At 37.2% G+C, this 16,645-nt stretch overlaps 1 protein-coding gene across 1 annotated transcript; it reads right to left on the bottom strand.

Moving 5' to 3' along the window:
- Positions 1-134: 134 nt before the first annotated feature.
- On the bottom strand, positions 135-15,880 carry SPO11 (SPO11 initiator of meiotic double stranded breaks). Its single transcript, XM_005235993.3, has 13 exons — positions 15,783-15,880; positions 13,155-13,268; positions 10,143-10,231; positions 9,478-9,544; positions 9,155-9,263; positions 8,446-8,532; positions 6,736-6,772; positions 6,402-6,511; positions 5,402-5,501; positions 4,054-4,091; positions 2,393-2,469; positions 2,080-2,191; positions 135-1,396 (listed from the first exon to the last, which is right to left on the bottom strand). The coding sequence occupies exons 1-13, from the start codon at positions 15,878-15,880 to the stop codon at positions 1,277-1,279; spliced, it is 1,158 nt and encodes a 385-aa protein (XP_005236050.2). The 3' UTR covers positions 135-1,276.
- Between the last annotated feature and the right edge of the window lie 765 nt (positions 15,881-16,645).

Below are 16,645 nucleotides of genomic sequence, written 5' to 3' on the forward strand. Positions count from 1 at the left end.
GGGCGGGGTGGGGCAGAGCGGAGCGGGGCGGGGCGGGGCGGGGCGGGGCGGGGTGAGGGGGCGGGCCCCGCCGGTCCCCGGCGGGCAGCAGCGCTGGAGACAGGCTGCGCGCCCCTCGGCCAGGCGGGGTCAGGCACAGGCGGCGCAGCGCGGGAAGCGCCCCCCGGGCGAGTCCGCGCAGCGCTGGCCCTTGGCGGGGCGCTGGCTGGGCCGCGGCTCGGGCACCCGCTCGGGCACCCGCTCTCCCGAAGACGGAGCGAGCCGCCGGGGCCGGCCGGTGCGCGGCCCATACGCGGGGCCAGGGCCCGGGGGCTGCGCTGCCCCCTGCCGCAGAGCCGGCCCTTCGCCCCGCCGGCTGGGCTTGGCTCCAGGCCGGGCTGGCTGTGCACCCGGGCACCGGGAATTAATGGGCACTCAATAAAAAGGAATTTAAATTCCTTTTGAATATAATAGCGGAGGAACTTTAGTAAAAAAACCTCCCAAGTAGAGAAGTCTGCTGAAAATACTGAGAGATCCACACTGATGACTCTGTAATCAATTTTGGAAGTATTTTCTATGCAGTCGATGTGGTTTCCTCACGTAAAATTTATTGTATGCTTTAATCACCACAGTTTCCTGCTCCTTTTTACCGTTTTAGAGCCAACTAAATAAAATGAAAATGGGATTCTGTTATGATGTGCATCATTAACAGGATTGTTTATTAAACTCTTAATCAGTAACATCTGCTTGCTTACTTGTTCATTGGAGACATAGTAATTTAGTTGCTGGAACATTTATAGCTGCTTGAAAGATGCAGTAATGAAGAATTATCTCTGACTTTTCAGTCTGAATTTACAGCAAACACAAAATGCCACAATGCTGCACTTAAAATAATTTCCAAAAGGAGTCATGTGCAATAAATTGTTAAGAAAGTCTTTTACTCTCTTCAAAAATAAAAAGGTCAGTGCAACATCATCTTGTGCTTCAAGACAGAAGGCAAAGCAATTCCCTGATACTTTTTTGAACTTAACATTTTCTGGCCAGAAAGAACGTATTATCCTTTTATGTATGTACATTTGGCATTGTAATGTTGCAGAAGCCACAGAATGGAAACACTGGTATGTTTCATGAAAAAGAAATAAAGAAGTTATTTCTCTTACAGTTTGAGAGAGGAAAAAGAGATGATCATAATCTAGCTACAGTGATAATGAGATGCTGAAGCATATTCCTCTGTCTCTGCATTTCTTCTAAGAGCAGTCAAAATAAATCAGTATAAAGAAAAACACTTCATTTGCATTCATAGCCATCCACCAAATCGCAGTTTGTTTGGTAAATAGACTCTTGAAAGGTAATCTGGTGAAAGAGAAGTTAAAACCTGGATTTCAGCCTTCAGTTTAGATGCTGCCATAATTTCCAGCTAAAAAAAACCAAAGAACAAAAAAAGAAAGTGTGATGCTGTAACAGCCTGGTCCAGGGTTAGGTAATTATTTAAGTAAGAATTACACTTATTGGATGTGCATGTAGAACTGTAAAGTTAGTATTACTGGAAATGATGCTGCAAAATCCCTATCACTAAGCTGAGATTCATTGTATCGTATGCTCATGTCTTCTCTGGTGTGTACTTTACAGTAACAGGAACAATTTACAAGTATAAACAGGAAGAAGGTACATGTTACCTTTTCTTCCTTTCTAACCACTTCACACAATATAGGCCTGAGTTGACATATGTTTTAAAAGCTACAGGCAAGATTAGAGGTGTAGTACTGAGTAAGTAACTGCTGTAAGCATTCCCCTACTTGTAAAGACATAATATATTCTGTAATATTTAGGAAAGCAGTACAATCCCATGTGATCATCAGATGGCTAATGGCAGGAAAGCTTAAAATGCTGCCAGTTCTGGCCTGTGAGCCATGGAGGCCCACTGGTTTAGAGACACATCCCAGGCTACGCGCTTTCTCAGTCTCGCCTTCCTTTAGGGCTGCCAAACCTTACTGGTTCCACTGTACTAAGGGTTTATCACCATAAAGAGGAACAGGACTGCAGACAATAGGATTTGTCCTGTGAAGAGTAAGAAATAGGAAACAATGGGTTTATACATACTTCCTTTTTCCACATTGGCTGACAAGCAATGTAAGGTCTCTTTTGTATACTTGCTAACTTATTTTGATCTTGCTTTGTAAATGGAATCAGGACATCTTTGCATATATTTAATCTGAAAAGAAAAAAAGTTGTTAAATTTTCTCATGTATTTAAAAATGTTTATTTCAATTTATTTCCGTATATTAAGCCAAAATGTTGTATTAAAAGAATAACAGACTCAAGTGTCAGTTGTCTTTTTGTGCATTAAGTCAGAGTGCATTTCCTGTCTATGAAACAAAAGAATACTTCTGTTTCTTTTGGGGAAATAACTAACCTTACAAGATCAGATGGAAGGAGACCAAGCCACTTTATAGATGGAACGGTGAGATGATGGGCCTCAAAAGACATTGACTAAAATAAGAAAGGTCAACTATAACATTCAGTGACTTTTAGTTTAAATTACCTGAGATACATGCCTTCCAAGGTCATGGTCAGATTTTATTGCAAAGATAATTAGGCATTTTCACTATCAGAATGATATAGGAGAACATAGTGCAACTGAAACTGACTATGTCCCCTTGCTGGAAACCATTGCTTTGCTAAGATTTACACCCTTCAGCCTACGACAGATTCTAAATTAGTCCAGTTTAGGCTGGTCTAGTTTGAATAATTTTGTTTTGTTTGTTACTGTCAATATGAGTCTGATTGCCAAAAAAACCCCCAAAAAACCCCCCAAAAAACCCCAAAAAAACCAACAAAAAAAAAAACCAGGAAGAGCAATCAAATCTGGAAGTCTCTGATATTTTCTACTGGAAAATACCACATCACATAAAACCAGCCCAAACAAAGATTCATCTGGTCCAGTATCATGGCTACAGTAAATATCTTAGGGAAAAGTGTAAAACCAAATAAGCAGTTAATGATACTTCTCAGGATACTCCCCCTGCTCCCAATGGTTTGTGACTCCAACTTTCTGAGCCAGAAGTGGTGGTGGTGTAATACTTGATTTTGTCAGGTTGCATTTTAGAATCCGTGAAAACTTTTGTCATCTATAGCACCCTACAGCAAAGTATCACAGTTAAATTACATGTTGCATAAAGGAATACAGTAAAGTTCATTGTTTGTAATGAACTTGACATATTCTATTTCACTTGATACACCTGTTGCTCTGTAACTGAACAAAATAAACATTCAAATGAACCCGACGATTTCATTTAATCCTGGAATATGGTGTTTTAGCAGTTTACACACCTTTGTAGGAGAGCTGCAGGCGTGACAGCTCACCTGAAGACTTGGAAGTTCTGTCTCCTTGGATGTCCTTGAGGCATATGTTGTGACATATATCTGAACTCTGACATCATTGATTGCTGGCACTTTTCTGAAGTTTTTGTTTTGTTTTTACTTTGAATGTTCTTTCTCCAATGCTCTACTAAATGGATCACACATCTGCCTCTGCCCTCTGCCTTCCACATTGTCATCCTGTACCATGTCTTTTAGCAATGTAATATAATAATGCCTTCTTATTCCCTTTGCCTCTTCTTCCATAACGTTCCACACTAACACATGTATCTACAAGCAAATTCTCACCCCAAAACAAAATCTTTACCAACATAACATGATTTTGCGGAGAATCACCCATCTCCCAGGTTATGTCCTCCTCCTCCTCCTCCCAGGGCCCCTCCAGCCTTCATTTCTCTTCTAAGGCAGAAGCAAAGCAAAACGCAGAACATTTTTCTGTTTTGACTGCCTGTCCCTGTGCAGCAGGGGAAAACTGTGAAATATAGTTAAATGAAACACCTGCCATTGTTACTTAGTTTCTTTTTGTTGCAAGAAGCCCTTTCTGCAGATACACAAGGCCTAACACCTGTGTCTTCATATTGAAACAAAATGATACAAGGCAGTAACCATTCTAACAAAGGCTATAACATTTCATACATTCCTGCTCCAAGGCTGGGACGCAAAACAGTGTATTTGAAGTGGAAAAATTATACTCACCACAGATCCGTATTTGTAGATGCACATTATTTCTACACCTAGGTTGCAGAATACCAAATGTCAAGTCTCTGTTTAGCTGCACATTGGGCATGTTTAAAAAGATTGCATTAAGAATTCAATTTTATCATGTAACAGTTAGAGCTTTATGATTTAGGTTCTTCATGTTTTAAAATTATTTTTAGAGTATGTCAAAACAATCAGAATTTAAGCATAATATGTCACCTTTATATAGTTAAATGTTTCACTCTGTCTGCATAATCAATTCAAAACCAAGGATAATCAGCTCTTGTACACATTTTCCAACACCTATCACAAAAAGTGTATGTCTTTATCCTGTGTAATCTGTATCTCTTAATACTATTGCTTGAACAGCTGCTTCTTATTTTGCAGCAACCTCCCTAATTTCAGGTGGGATCAGTGTAGACAGATAAGAAATTTTCTACATTTTGTGTGTGTTTGAATTCAGATTCTGAATTCAAACTAAGGCATACACACTCACATAGAATCTCTCATGAAATGAGAAAAATTTCAGACCTGCCACTGATGTAATAGAATAGCACATTCAGAATGCAATGAACTTTTTTTAAGATTAGCTTTATTCCTGATAGCATCAGACTCATAGTTTCTAGCTTTCACTACTGTAAACTATTGACCTGATTGTTAAATTATTACTATAAGTGTATGTGAACTACTTTAAAACCAATAAAAGACTCAGTTTGCTCAAACATCTATTTTTTTCATGTCTGTCTGGCCTAAGGATCATAATGTAGTTAAAAATTTTTCTTTATACCGAACAGAGCAACGTTTACAAAAGTTCCTGTTCTTTTATTTTACAAAAGGAATAGTGTAGCCACAGCTGGAATCCTTGATGGAGCAACATTTTCAATGATATTTAACTCTATAAAGACACAACTAGGACCTCCTGAGACCTTTAGAAGTGGTCAAGTGCCTAACTCGCATTAAAATCAATGGAATCATGCAATGGATCATAAGATTCTGTTACACTTACCTTCATTTTTAGGACCACAGGTACTTTCAAAATCTAGCTTTATTCTGAGCTATGTATCATATAAGTTGTTGTGGTTTGGGGTTTTTTTAGGTACAAGGTAAGATTCTTAATAATACCTCAAAGTGCAGCAAGGGTAATGGTATATTCAGTGGGGATGTAAAGCCAATACTGATGTTTCATTTAAACTCCTTCTGTACTCCTACATATTTTCTGCATAAACCAGTAACCTTCTGATTGTGTTGGATCTCTGTGTTCTGAGTACTTTCCCACAAAAGTAAGAAAAGACATTCTAAACAAATTTTGCTTTTCTTTTATGTCACTGAACCTCTGCAGATTTACCATGTGGATCTGCATCCATAAGGGTGAAAATAGGAATTTGAAAAGAATCCCACAGCTTTCTGACCAAAAGTCGTGTATTAAGATCTGGTACGCCTCTTCCCTAAGGAAAGAAAACAAAAGCAGACAGTTTAAAATTAATTAAAACAACATTTGGGTACATATGTGTTTACATTTGTTATTTAAAAGCAAGCAAACATGGCAGAAATATTTCTCCAGCAGCTATTTTGCAGGGAAAGTTCTATGGTCCTGTTTTGTGTCTGTGAGGAGGGAAGGAGGAACGAGCTGGAGAACAGCACCGCGGATGTTCTGGATTACAGACACCATGAAAGTATCATACAGTCCTCTATTTAAGGTGTCAGTTTGTACACAGGTTGATGTGTAATGTACCCTGTTATCTGTGCAAGCTGGTGTAAGAAGGCCACATTTTTCTTCTCAAAAATATTTATGGCACTAATGAAACAATATCAAACAAGCTCCTGCTCTGACTGTAACCAGACAATATGTGGCACAGGATATATGCTTATCTCTCTTGATAGGGGGATATGTTTCTTCCTCATTGTGGGCCACATTTGTCCCAGAACAAGTAGGTATGCATATTCCATTTACATATGCCTATTAATTCTCCAGGCTCCATAGCTCTTTCAGTACAATCCAAAATCACAAAATTCTGTTTCATTTGGGTTTGTTAAACCTAGGATCCTGAAGGACAAAAGGTTACTCAAGAGTCAAGCCTTTCTGAGACTGAGTGGGGCAGCTACTTCGCAGCAGCACATGAATGTGATAAGGTACCAAAGTCTAAGGAGATGCTTGGAAGAAGTAAGTCTTTAGAAAGTGTATTTTGTATTCCTATGAGGACAATAAAATTTTAAAAAATAATGTTAGATATGTTTCATATTAATTTTGTTACGGTCTTTTGACCAAGTTCGAGCACCACTACAATGCTAAAGTATTATTTACATTCTTATATCTAGCTAGACAATATGAAATGTAAAATGCATACCGTAATCATTATACATGGGGACAATTTATTGCAGAAGTCATCATCCAGCAGTCTCTGAAAAGTTGCATCTTTTTCTACAATTAACACAAATTTGGCATGTGAGATTAAATCTTCTCTGTTAAGGCTAGCTGCATGTAAAATGATCCATCACACCAATCAATTAAAACTAAATGCTCTAAAATACCTGTTCTGGAGCCAAAAGCAGTGTTCACGACTCGATTTCAGAGCCAGCAAGCAAAGAAAAAATTACCAGAACGTTGTTTAACTTGGAATATTCCTTGGTTTTACTTTTTTTTTTTTCAGCCTACAACAAGAGTTTTTGCTCAAAGGATACTTTTAATTCCTTGAACATTAGATGGCACAGTGACTGCCTAAAACAGCAAAAATAAGATTAAACATTTTAAACAGAGAAAATGATATATTTTAAAATAACAACACTAGGTAAGGAAGGACAGAATTGCATCCTGAAACAACTGTTCAACTTCTATACACAAGATCAGTCTTGACATTTTCACCTCTTCAGAAGCGTATTTGACCATTCATATCCTGCTCTATTGTATGGTTGTGGGGGAGTCCTCCTGTTATAACAAGATGCTTTTCAAAAGCGCTTGTGCTACTGTCACAGAAGATTGTTCATCATAAGGGCATTTCAGAGATAACAATGTCCTCGTTAATTTTCTATATGTCTCAGCCAGAAAAAAAAGTCAGCTTGGTGTGAAGACTGCAAATTTAATACAGGCTTAAAATATTTAAGTATTCTTTTTGGAAGATCATTAATTCCTTTCTTTTATTAACAATAACTTGATTTTATAAGTATTTTAGAGCAACAATTTGAAGACATAGTAATATTTACTTCACATCTCATATTAGGATTGGCTCAATCTGGCAAGCATATGGATGAGAAAACAGGAACTGGAGGAAGAACTTGGCAGAAGAGTATGTATATATTGAAGTGTGTGGTCTGTTTTGATTTCTGACTGCTAAATCACCTCCGGTGCCAGGGTGGAACAACTCAGCAAATAAAAATATGAAGAGCTGTAGAAAAGCATTAATAACAGGGGACTTTACACTCTACCTAAAAACAAAGTATAATAGGCAGATAAGGATATCTTTCCATTTTGAAATTACTGATTTAGGCTTACAATGAACACATTTTCCAGGAAATCATGACAACAGTCAGCAAGTCTAAGTTCTGTTCCTGCTTTCATATTCTGCATAGCTATAGGAAATCTTTCAGGACTAGGTTGGCTGAATCTCATCTCCTCAAACCGCGTTAGGCTCTTGACTCTTACAAAACCATGGTTATAAACTTCCCTTTAGCTCAGTACCACCTCTGATAAAATTAGTTGACAATACAAGCCCTTCTACTATCTGTAATTCCTGTAATAGTAATAATCCTGAGACCAAACAGCTTGATGTTATATATCTTTTGTTGTACAGTTCTGGGCACGTGAAGCCAATATCAGCTCTTATGCTGATGGAGTATCATCTTAAAATTTCTGTAAAAGAGAACATAAGTTGGATCCAGAAAGAGATTTCTTCCTCTAATTATAGAGGGTCAGTTCAGTCTCTCATCTGTGCTGTTGCTACTGGAGGAGTCTGCCCAGTGTAGTAGAAGCAGCTCATTGAGGACCATATGAGTGTGTTAACTCAGGCTGTAAGACTTGGTTTCTTGCTCTGCCAGAAACCAATGTGTGACAGAAGCAAAGTATGCTTAGAGTGCCCAGAATTCTTTGATTCAGAGCACTTATTTGACAGAACAGTGTGATATAAAGCCTAAGATACACAATATATATGGCTTCCTCTGCAAGGCTGCCGTGGTAGAAGGCAGTGCTAAAATCCTTATCCAAAGGATATATTCCCAGTGAGTATGTAGCTGAGCAATACAGTTGAGCAACTCTTTCCACCCAGGTTGTAATGTCTCAATTTGCCACAAGCACAGCTTTGTACAATAAATGTATACAGTAACCTGAGCTACAAGCACTGCAGGGTATCTTGCAAAGGTAGATGCTATGAATTACTGTTACTGTTTTATAATACATACTGTTGCACTGCAGGTACAATTCACTTTTGTACCGTCTTCCTCAGTGTAACTTAAATTGCCAGCAACAAAACCTTTAGTTGTAGACAGCTGAAAAAAAAGTTGTATACAGTAAATTGGAAGTTACATGCTGTTATGTTACTATAGTGTGCAGTCAAAACAGGAAACTTCTGAAAAGACTGCCATCAACCTTTTAAACGCTATGCAGTGTTGTTGCGTTACGCACTAAGCAATGGACATAAAGGCATAATTGCAATAAATTATGTCAACAACTGCATTTTTAGATACAAAAGAATTCTTTTAAGGCATGAGAGACAAGTAAATCTGAAAGGTTTTTACATCTCTGATGTACTTAAAATTTTCATTTAACCCCCAAGCTAGCAAATTGTTTGAGTACATGCTGCTAAACAGATGTCTTGCACTCTGAAGTTTAAGCACTGCCTTCACTAGTTAATAGCAAAAGGTCCTGTGCTTGTAGCTGGCAGTTTGTCCCAAACTCTTTGGAGCAAGCAAACTATGAATTTTCTCTGAAGAAAAAAACCCTTTTGAGTGCTATGATAAACCCCAACTAGGTTTCATTTGCACAAATGACACCTTTTATTTTAGCTACGTGTTTCCTATCCTACTGATAACTTTTCTTGATATTTCACCGTTCAGTTTGATCTATATAATTTGGAAATATTGATAAAAACATTTGTAATAAGCCACTTACTATATGTAGACTTCTCCGAGGTATCTTAAGCATGCAAGAAATGTCATTGATTATATTGTCCACAACACTTTGGCTACCAAACAGTTGTGTATCTGAATAATAGATATCTCTATCAAGACAAAATATTGTATTTGTAATTATAATACTGATACAGCTGTAGGTTTCTAAGAATTTTATAGAGGGCATGGATAATCAGATCAATCTAAAGCATTTTACATACAGGATTACATTATCCTACGGGTTTGCATCCTACAGGCTGCTTTTTCACAGTAACATTCTTAAAATACAACTTTATTTGAAATTACAGAAATGTAGCATGTTACCTTTTAGTTGCATAAGCATTGCTCTGCACCATCTTATAGATCATAGATAATACTTTGAGTATCAGAGCTGAAAAAATACATATTACAAAATATTTTATCCATTTTCAGAAATGCATATACAATAAATTGTCTTTATATTGACCCATATATGTGTCTCATAAAATAAAACTTTGAGACATATATTGTAACATGCTGTGAAAATACAGAGAGGCTGTACTAATTAATAGATTCAATTTCTAACAAAATCAGAAAAAATGTGATGGAGTTAAGTGAGGAAATGTATGCCCTGCTGTCCAGGCCAAATAATTAAATGACTGAGTTAGAAAAAGAAATTAGGTTATTTTCTGAATTCCAAGATTCCTTTACTAGCTAGCTTGTGGAAGGAGGGTGATGTTTTTACATTAGGACCTTTTCAATATGCCATCAGTTGATATTCATTCAGGGAAGGCAGGAACTGTAAGAATGCTGTATTGATTTTGTCGTCACTCACTATAACAGCGAAGAGAAAAGCTGAAGAGCTGGTCATAATACCAGCTTATATTAGCCATACACTTCTAAATCACTGTGCATGATATATTTTTTATGGTTTGTTGTTTTTGTTACAAAGTTTTAAACCAAAATACAAGAGAAAACAAGTTTTCTGCTTTTGGACTTTTTTAACTTACCAAATTTTTGTGCTGATCTAGGACAGTCACTTCTTATTTGTTTTGTAGTACAATGCGGTATCATCTGTAGACCTACAGAATCTTTAAATCTGAGACATTGCAAGCAAATACATTAAAACTGTAAACTTACTGAGTATATGTAAATTGTTCTCTGCAAGGTAATTCAGAATCAGACCCCTTTCCTATAATCAAATATGCTAATGCTTTTTAGACTCGGTACAGAAACCCCCAACTTGGGTGGAGTTGGAGTGGCCAAAGGAAAAAGGCAGGCAATAGTCATCATCTGTCAAAATGACCATTCAAAACACTACTGAGCTGCCCCTCGTCTGATCACTGCTTTCAGAACATGGAAGAGTTTCTCAAGAAGATGCTTCAAGACTAAATTTAAGCCTAAAATACATAAGTTTTCAGACAAAGCAGAGACAAGAAAAATATTTTATACATGTTCATTACTGCTAATATATCATCATCAATTATTATTTAACAGGAAAGCAAACTAATGAATGACAGGAAAAATAGGTGAATAATTATTGGAATACAAATCAAGTCTGACACAGTGACTTTCTGATGTAGAATGTATGAAAAGTGTTAGTATTTCATATTACAACAATATTATCTGATTTACGCCCTTAAATTATTACCAGAATAACTATTCTATTCTATTAAGTGTTCAAAACAAAAATGTGGTCCATCCTATTCTCTAAACAGTTGCTTAATGTAAATGAGCTCCACAATTTGTTGTTTCACCATTTCATGTCTGAAGGGGCACATTTCACTGAAAGAATCAGTTATTTTCTGAAGGACATTTCATTATTTTATTTAAAAGTATTTTAGTGCCTTATGATATGGAAGACCTGTCTTTAAAGCATTCTTTTTCATTTCAGAGTGTTGTATGTACTTCAAAAAAGTATTGGTAGTTAAATGGCTACAATTTTATCTAAAACCTCAGGATGTTTCTAAATGTCTTTGTCAAAGGTTTTGCTCCGTGCATCCTTTGGGTGGCAGACCACACCACAGTGCGCGCCTGTGAAGTGACAGCAGTAACAGCACAGCGCAGCATCTGCCTGCCAGGTTTAAAGTAACTTTCTTGCCTTTGTGCTGCAACATTTAAAACGTATTTGTTATTTTCACTTGCAGCATACACTGTAACTTCATGGGAGGATTTCTCTCTCAGGTTAAATAAGGAACACTCCTTTCAGAAAACAGCACACTGAAGAACCCAGTCAATGTGGCTCCCACAGGCATTTCACAAAGACAACGGCAAACTGGCATTAAATTGGATATTCATCCCAGGATTGCATTTACCCCAGAAGAGTAGTTCTCTATAAAATATTCTTTCCACTACTGGGATTTTTAATTTATTTTTTTTTCCCTGGAAAGACATAGCTGGACAATGGAAGCTCTACTGCTCAGGTCTGGCATTCTCACTGATTGACATAATTCTCAGGTAAATACCTCTCTGGGCATCTACAAATGTTTACAAAGAACATTTCAGACATGAAATCATTCTCTCATTCTACTCATTCCTTCCCAGCAGATTCGAGCTGAGTAGGTTAGGTATGAAAAGGCTACCTTAAAAAAAATATATATAATAAAGCCCCACTGACTATAATTTGTTCCTTTCGTATTGTATTCTGGCATTTTGGTTTTATTTTTATTTGTCCATTTGTTTTTATTTTAATGTTCTTAAACAGCTGTATTAAAGTAGGATATAGGTCACTATTCAACAGAAATGCATATTATGTTTCTCCACTATAAATAATGGTTCAGCTTTTTTTAATGTGATCGATTAGTCTTATTTTTAACATACTGTGATGTTAACTTGTTTTAATTTGAATGTTTTTCCTGCCTATGTGTTCTGATGGCAAATAACATTTCACATTTGTTATTCTAGCCTGGAATGCCATTTCCCTGAAGACTGCCAAAAATTGCAAAACTTTGTTACAGTATTTTAATTTTACAGACATTTGAGTGAAACATTTTTGTCAAACTATCAAGATACAAACCATTAAATTCCCTGGAACATATAAGCCTTTCAGTTAACTGATTACCTTCAGGCCCCTCAGGTTTTTTGGTTGACAGACGTTTATTGTTCTCATTAAATGAATATTCTACCAAAGTGTTACCCATGGAAACTTTGCTACATTTGTAATGTGTCCACTTACAAGCACCTCTGCAATCTTGTCAATCTAAATTTCCTTTAACCCACTGACATCCAAAGCTAATACAAGGCAAGAAACAGATTTGTCTTCCTATATCCTTTTGCTTCTGTATTATAGAACACAATCTCTCAGTTTCTAGTATTTTCAGTTTAAATGAGCTCCTTGGAAAAATACTGTAGCAAAAGCAACTTCTGCAAATCACAAAGTGTGTTATAAAGGAAGACAGGTTGCTTTTTTCTCTGATCCTGTCTAGATAAGCTGGCATAAGGTCTGAAATTTAGATAACACATTAGAAATTTGGTTTGCTTTATTTGCCTGGTAATGAACTTAGAACACAACACAGAGGTAAGAAAGACATGAAATGCATCTTCTCTGAGAACAAAAAGATAAGTTTATCACTATCATTTTAGGAAATAAGGTGGCATGAGAAAAAGTGGAGCAAGAAAAGAGAGAGCACAGAAAGGGCACTGGAGGATGAAATTGCTAGTAATTGTTTCCAGCCTAAAACAGATTTTTTCACTTTAAAACAACTTATCATTTCTGGTTTCTACTGCTTCCAGAAAATCACTGTTTATAGGACCTCCCTTTCCTTTCTAACCTCTGTTACAGTAGTTTTACATTCCCCTTTATGTTATGGTCTGCTATTAGTTAACACACGATGCCTGTTCACGCAAAGTGGTTACTAAGCATTACTTTTTATTTGTCCATTACTTTTTGAGAAGTCAAATTATTTATTGATTCTAATACTTATAGAACTATGTATGATTAACATTTCTGGAAGTTACATACTCAAAGTTTATTCGTGTAATTTATATTAATATAAGGCAGGACTTCAAAATATAGTACTTACTCTATGTTCCTCCAATCTGATCTATTAGCCACTGTGAGAACAGGTGCTTTTTTTTGGGCCAAACTTTTAAGTACATCTTCAATAACATTTTCTATTGCTTCAAGAACTTCAGAACTGAAACAAAGAAAATTAATGATACAGACCATAGGATAAAATCTAGTTCTATTTGGGGGTTTGATCATCTATCCCCATTCCTACAAAAATTGTGCAATCAGAAACTGCTTCAAGAATGTATTTGTTTCAAAAATGTAGAGGAACTCCTTTGTTTTTTAATTTTGTTCCCCTAAAATCTTTGACTTTCCATTCCAGATGCATGACTGAGGACACAATTAAAAGTACATTTCTATTCAATCCTGAAACCATCAAATTTTTCACCAGCTGAACTTTCAGACCAACTGGATGGTTTGTGACTAATGATTAATGTTTTACTATAAATGATGTAATATTGGGTTTGGCTATGATTCGGGCTAAGTTGTTTTTAAATGCTGTTAATTTAAAAAATGCTGAAGAGTACAAATACTTCCTGTTGTACCATTGCACATTAACCTTTTGATCTGTTGCCCTGAGCAAACTGTTAAGGGTTCTAATTAGATGAAGTCTTAGTCTCAACAGATGCATTGTGAAAAGAATAAAATCTGTATATTTCACCTAAAAAGATAAAGTAACCTTGCAGCAGATCCCTTACAGCAAAACTGTAGGCTGGTTTGAGTGTTATGACAGATGCTTTTTATTTTCATAAGCAATCTGACTCCAATATCTCATCTGTCCTTTAAACTACAAGTGTACTCTATACCATCGTTAAGTCTAGGTAGGAATTAAAAGAATATAAAAAACTTATTTTATCTCAAATTTTTATGACCAAAGTTCAATTTTGCCATTGAGTAATATGCTAAGAAAAGATGAGTCAATACCAGTGCACCTCACACAAAATTAATTATCTCACTATTACAAAATCAGCAGGAATTATTTTTAAAACCTGTATGTCTCCATAAACAATAATGATGTGTCATTAAAAATCTCTTCTATTGGCTGAATATGTTTCTTTAATTCTGTAGCTCAGCCTCCACTTGCTCCTCATTCTGCTGAAACTAGATTATCATTTTTTGAAAGCAATTTCTGAACAGTATTAACTTTTTAATTTAAAATGTTATTCGTGACAGTATCTATACCAAAAACCTCTACCAGTATTACTAACATTTTTGTCCAATAATATTAAACTGTTCAATAAACACAATGTAAGATTTTTTTATTTTCAAATTAGTAACCTTGGACACAGAGAGACTAATGGCTTTCCAAAGGTGAAACAGTGAAGCATTTGCAGTGCTGATAATACAAGAGGGCTTGGTCATGCGGCCAATATGTAAATTCATTTTCTACTATATCATACCTTCATAATCAAGTCCAAGATTCCCTAAGTTTCAGACTCACAGCCTCTACCTCCAAATTTAAATCCCGTATCTTGCTGCCATACCCAAAAGAGAAATTCCATTATGCTGAATGTGTAATACAGCAAGTGGGAAAATAGGTAGGCAAAGCTGACTATGGTGCAGACCTCCAACATAACAAAAATTAGAGTGCTGAAGACATTAAAAATATGTGTGAGCAGAGGGATGTAAAACCAGATAGGTAGACAGGAAATCTAAACCATGTCATTGTTTTGATACTTATAAATATTTTACTTATTAATTTCATTCCAGCCACTGTAACTGTCTTAATATTCCAGATGTACTTCAGTGTTTGCTGCAGAATTTGAAAGTCCAGGTTTCTGTTCCAATCCCAATTTCCTGATTTGTTGGCCAACAGAAGTTGTAAATGCAGCAAAACAGGAGGAAGGGGACAGCGATTCTCTGTGTACCTCCTGCTGGTATTCTGTCTCTGTTTGCAGAGATTAACTTAATTTTAATAAGCAAACATACAAGACTGGCCAAGTATGCCTACTTAAAATTCACTGTGGTTTAGTTAACAGTGAAATCTGAGTGGAGAAGGGGTAGGGACTGTATTTCACAGGGTTTGCCTGATCATTTCTAACAGGTTGCAGCATGACTAGATACTTCTTTCTGTATAGCTCAAGAAATGATCTTCAACATTAATAGTGTAAAAGATTCAAGTTACCACACCTTTAGCAAGCAAGCAACATAAATACGCAAGAGAAACAGTTACAAATAAAAATCTACAATGTAACCAACACACTCCAAAGCCCAGAACCTTACATTTCTAAAGCCAAGCTGTTTCCATACCCTGCCACAAAGACCAAGAACTCTCCAAGTCATTACTATTAATTATTATTATTATTATCCTTTTCCTCTTAAAATACTTTTAAGATGCTCCCAGTCTGTTCCAGCCTCTGAGGCTGATATACTGTGTAGTCTTTTAAAAAATTGTGAGTGGTTTTTGTTAGTGAAATTCAGTATGTTTGTTTTGTCAGTTTTCCGTATTTCTGTCTGTAGCTACAGACTTTTTGGAGAGGTCTGAGGGAATGGAGATGCTGTTTGCAGTGTGAGGCCCCCTGTGTTTTTGTAGGGGAGTATGTTTTTTCAGTTCTGCACAAGCCCATTAGGTGCACTGGTGCACTACCTGATTGAGTATTACCACAGAAAGAGTGTGGGTGCTATTTTTCACATCGTTTACCGAGGAACGTGGCTCTCACAACCAGACAGACTTGTTTCCCTGAAGACAGCCTTGTTCCCAGCTGGCACTTCAGTGGAACACATACTGTGGTCCACCATGAAGGTTGGTGCAGACCAATCCAACTTCTCTGGAAGGCATGAAGCCATGTTAAAAGAAGGCAAAAGAGATTACCAAAGAAATTAGAACAGGCTAAGTCTGCTGGACTTAAAACTCATGATTTGAGGTAAAACCATAGGGCCAGAGAGGAAAAGCAGAAAATGTCTGTGGAAACCAAAGTCAAGGTTTTCCCGCCCTTCCTGACTGACTGGCCCAGGGCTTTCCCCTCGCTCCTGAAGGGAGAGGAGCTGGCCCTGCCTGACCCAGCGCTTTTCCCGCTCTTTCTGACTGACCAATGGCTTTTCCCACTCTTCCTGACTGACCAATGGCTTTTCCTGCTCTTGTTAATAGACAGGAGATGGCCCCACCCACTCTCACTGCCAAGGACCTTCTCCCGCCCTTCCTGACTGACCTCATCCTCCACTGGGAGCTGGGAACTAAACCTCAGCACTGTCTCTGGAGCTGCAAGGCCTGAGCACATACATAAGCACAAGATCTGTAGCACCCAGATTTCTGGAATAAATCTGGCCAGACTGGCTAGAAGGTGGCCACATGGCTCATCAATACTTTTCTCGTGTTTTCTGAATGACCAGCAATTTTTTTCTTCCCTTAATATCAATGTCTTTTCCTGAGTGTTCTACGTGGCTGGAAGAAAGCTGAAAAAGCTGAAGGCTCCAGTGCAACTCCAGGTGTTGAAAAATCAGCTTCATTTGCCAAAATGGAATTCAACCTCTATTGAGATTAAAGATTTAACACTGGTTTTATCA

This window comes from Falco peregrinus, chromosome 9 (genome assembly GCF_023634155.1).
Source record: "Falco peregrinus isolate bFalPer1 chromosome 9, bFalPer1.pri, whole genome shotgun sequence".
Taxonomy (NCBI): Eukaryota; Metazoa; Chordata; class Aves; order Falconiformes; family Falconidae; genus Falco; species Falco peregrinus.